The following is a 2,231-nucleotide window of genomic DNA, read 5'->3' as shown; positions in this document are numbered from 1 at the left end:
AAGATGGGGAGATTGGAGCTACAGTTGTACGGGAGCTCGGAGTGGACTCCGGTGATGTTTAACTACATGTGAATCTTTAATTTAAAGTCAACTTACTTCTACAAGTGACTCCTTTCTGCTTGCTTCATAATGACATTGGAAATCATAAAGTATCGAATTTTCCCCAGAAAATACTACTGTGCAATTGCATTAACTGGGCTTTTGTCAAACGTATTGTAAAAGAGCTTTGTAATCTGCCCTTGCCATTTCGAATGTGTATCTTTTATTCTTTATTACTTGTATTTTTGGCATCCTTGCGCATCCTCCATTGCTCCTACCTCTAACCTACGCCTGGAGTGCTTTAGTTTTGGTTCAATGGAACATATTTATCAAATGCTGCTCAGTGCGACTATGTACGGCTTTTAGATCCGACTTGATAGAACAGTTGTCTGCAAGACCTATTGGGACCAACTTTTAAAATATACATATGTTTGGGCTTTGACTGTGCACATTGGAGTATTTTTCCTCTAACGTCATGCTATTTTCCATATGGTTTATAATTCAGTCTCCCCATGGAGTGCTTTATTGCGATGTACGAGGGGCTATTTTACATGTTAAAATTACACTGAATCGCCAATCATTTTAAAATGTTGAAGTTTATTATAAAAATCAGCTAAACCTACTGTCTTGTAGCTGCCTCCACAGATAATTTGCAAGTACGTCATGCAGCATCTAAGGAGTAACTAACAGGAGATTTATCCTTTTTTCAGACCAATGAAAAAGACATGTGAAAACAACGCCTTTAATCGAAAAAACGACATATCAAAATACACTAAAATTGAAGAATTCATTTGTCACAACAACTAGCATTTCCCCGCATCTCTGAACTTCTGGAGCAAGGGATCATCCGCTCTGAGGGCATAGGTGATGGTGCGCTTCTGGTAGTACTGCGAGTCCAGCTGCAGGTTCTGGATGACATCAGACAGAAGGTGAGCGCGCTCCACGGATGTGCCGGGGGCATCGTAGCCTAGGGCAGTGAAATGGACATGAAGGTGATAGTACGAAGGCTGGTAGTGGAGATATACCCTCAGATGGCTCCCACTTATGGCATAGCGCTTTCTAATTGCGTCCTGGCCTTCGTTCAAGATGTTGGTCAACAAAGGAAGATGCTCGCTGGATAAGTCTCGCAAACTCTTTACTGTTCGAATGTGGCATATTGCAATTAGATACAAATTATCCACCTGCTTTTGATCCCACTTAAAATCAGGAAGGAGGACAAAGCCATCCGTCGGACTAGGGTTTTCGTAGACAATTCGGTCTAACTCGGCTTTCTTTTCCAGAATGTTATACACCCACTGTAAACTGAAGCTCTGCGACTCAATAAAGGGCAGAGTGATGTTTCTGTAATCCTCCCCCGTCTCCTGAATGAGAAAGACCTCTTGCCGGAGATATTTTTTAATATGTTTTTCTGTTGCTGGGAAAATGAGAGTGGTCTTTATCTCATTCAGCTGCGACGGGGGCCGCAGGCTGTACGTGCTGTACACATCGTTACTCATCTGCAGCTGGGGCGCAGGGTCGCCGTGGAGTACGTCGGTGATGTTTTCTGCAAGAAACGGGGTTTTCTCTAAGATCACCACGGCATCCCTCTCGGAGCCCGATTCGTCATTCACCTTACCGTGCAGAAAAATGATTTTCTCGCGGGCAGAGTCCCCGAGGACCCGCTGCAGCTGGAAACCCGCCAAGGGAGAGGCACCTGCCCCAGCGCCGTCCTGGGAGCCGCCATTGGCTTCGTTTTCCCGCTTCCGCTTGCAGCAAGCCGGCGCTCCCGCCTCGGCCATCGGGATGATGAAAATGAATAAACTGAACAACGTGCGCGGAACGCAAGGTCAGTTTGTTCTGCGCAACCTTAGAGGTAGGGTCGCCGCCACTCCAGTAGATCTCCAGGCCAGAGTTTTTGAGTATGCGGCAGGTAGTGGTACCCAGGACTTCCGTGTGCCCCTCTACCGACCCGCATTCTGCCGCCGAGAGCCACCCGGGTTGTACTTGCGTCGCAGACACGTCATCACCAGTTGCCCTCTGACTGCAAGTGCATGGTTTGAGGACGATCTAATGCAGACAGCAATCATTGCTACGTGTTTTTTTTGCAGCAGAATGTTTTTTAAATATTCTAGCTGGGGCAGAATGCAACCCAGGCATCTTAACGTTGGCAATGTGTGTTTTACACTTTTGTGCAAGAGCTGGAAACAATTCAG

At 46.2% G+C, this 2,231-nt stretch overlaps 1 protein-coding gene across 1 annotated transcript; it reads right to left on the bottom strand.

The window, feature by feature from the left end:
• Window positions 1-616: 616 nt before the first annotated feature.
• On the bottom strand, window positions 617-2,020 carry DCPS (decapping enzyme, scavenger). The gene has a single exon (XM_069235975.1). The coding sequence runs from the start codon at window positions 1,815-1,817 to the stop codon at window positions 843-845; it is 975 nt and encodes a 324-aa protein (XP_069092076.1). The 5' UTR covers window positions 1,818-2,020; the 3' UTR covers window positions 617-842.
• Window positions 2,021-2,231: the final 211 nt, after the last annotated feature.

The sequence above is a fragment of the Pleurodeles waltl genome, chromosome 5, assembly GCF_031143425.1.
Source record: "Pleurodeles waltl isolate 20211129_DDA chromosome 5, aPleWal1.hap1.20221129, whole genome shotgun sequence".
In the NCBI taxonomy this organism is placed as follows: domain Eukaryota; kingdom Metazoa; phylum Chordata; class Amphibia; order Caudata; family Salamandridae; genus Pleurodeles; species Pleurodeles waltl.
Note: the sequence above shows the minus strand (reverse complement) of the source record. Positions and strands in the feature narration are given on the sequence as shown.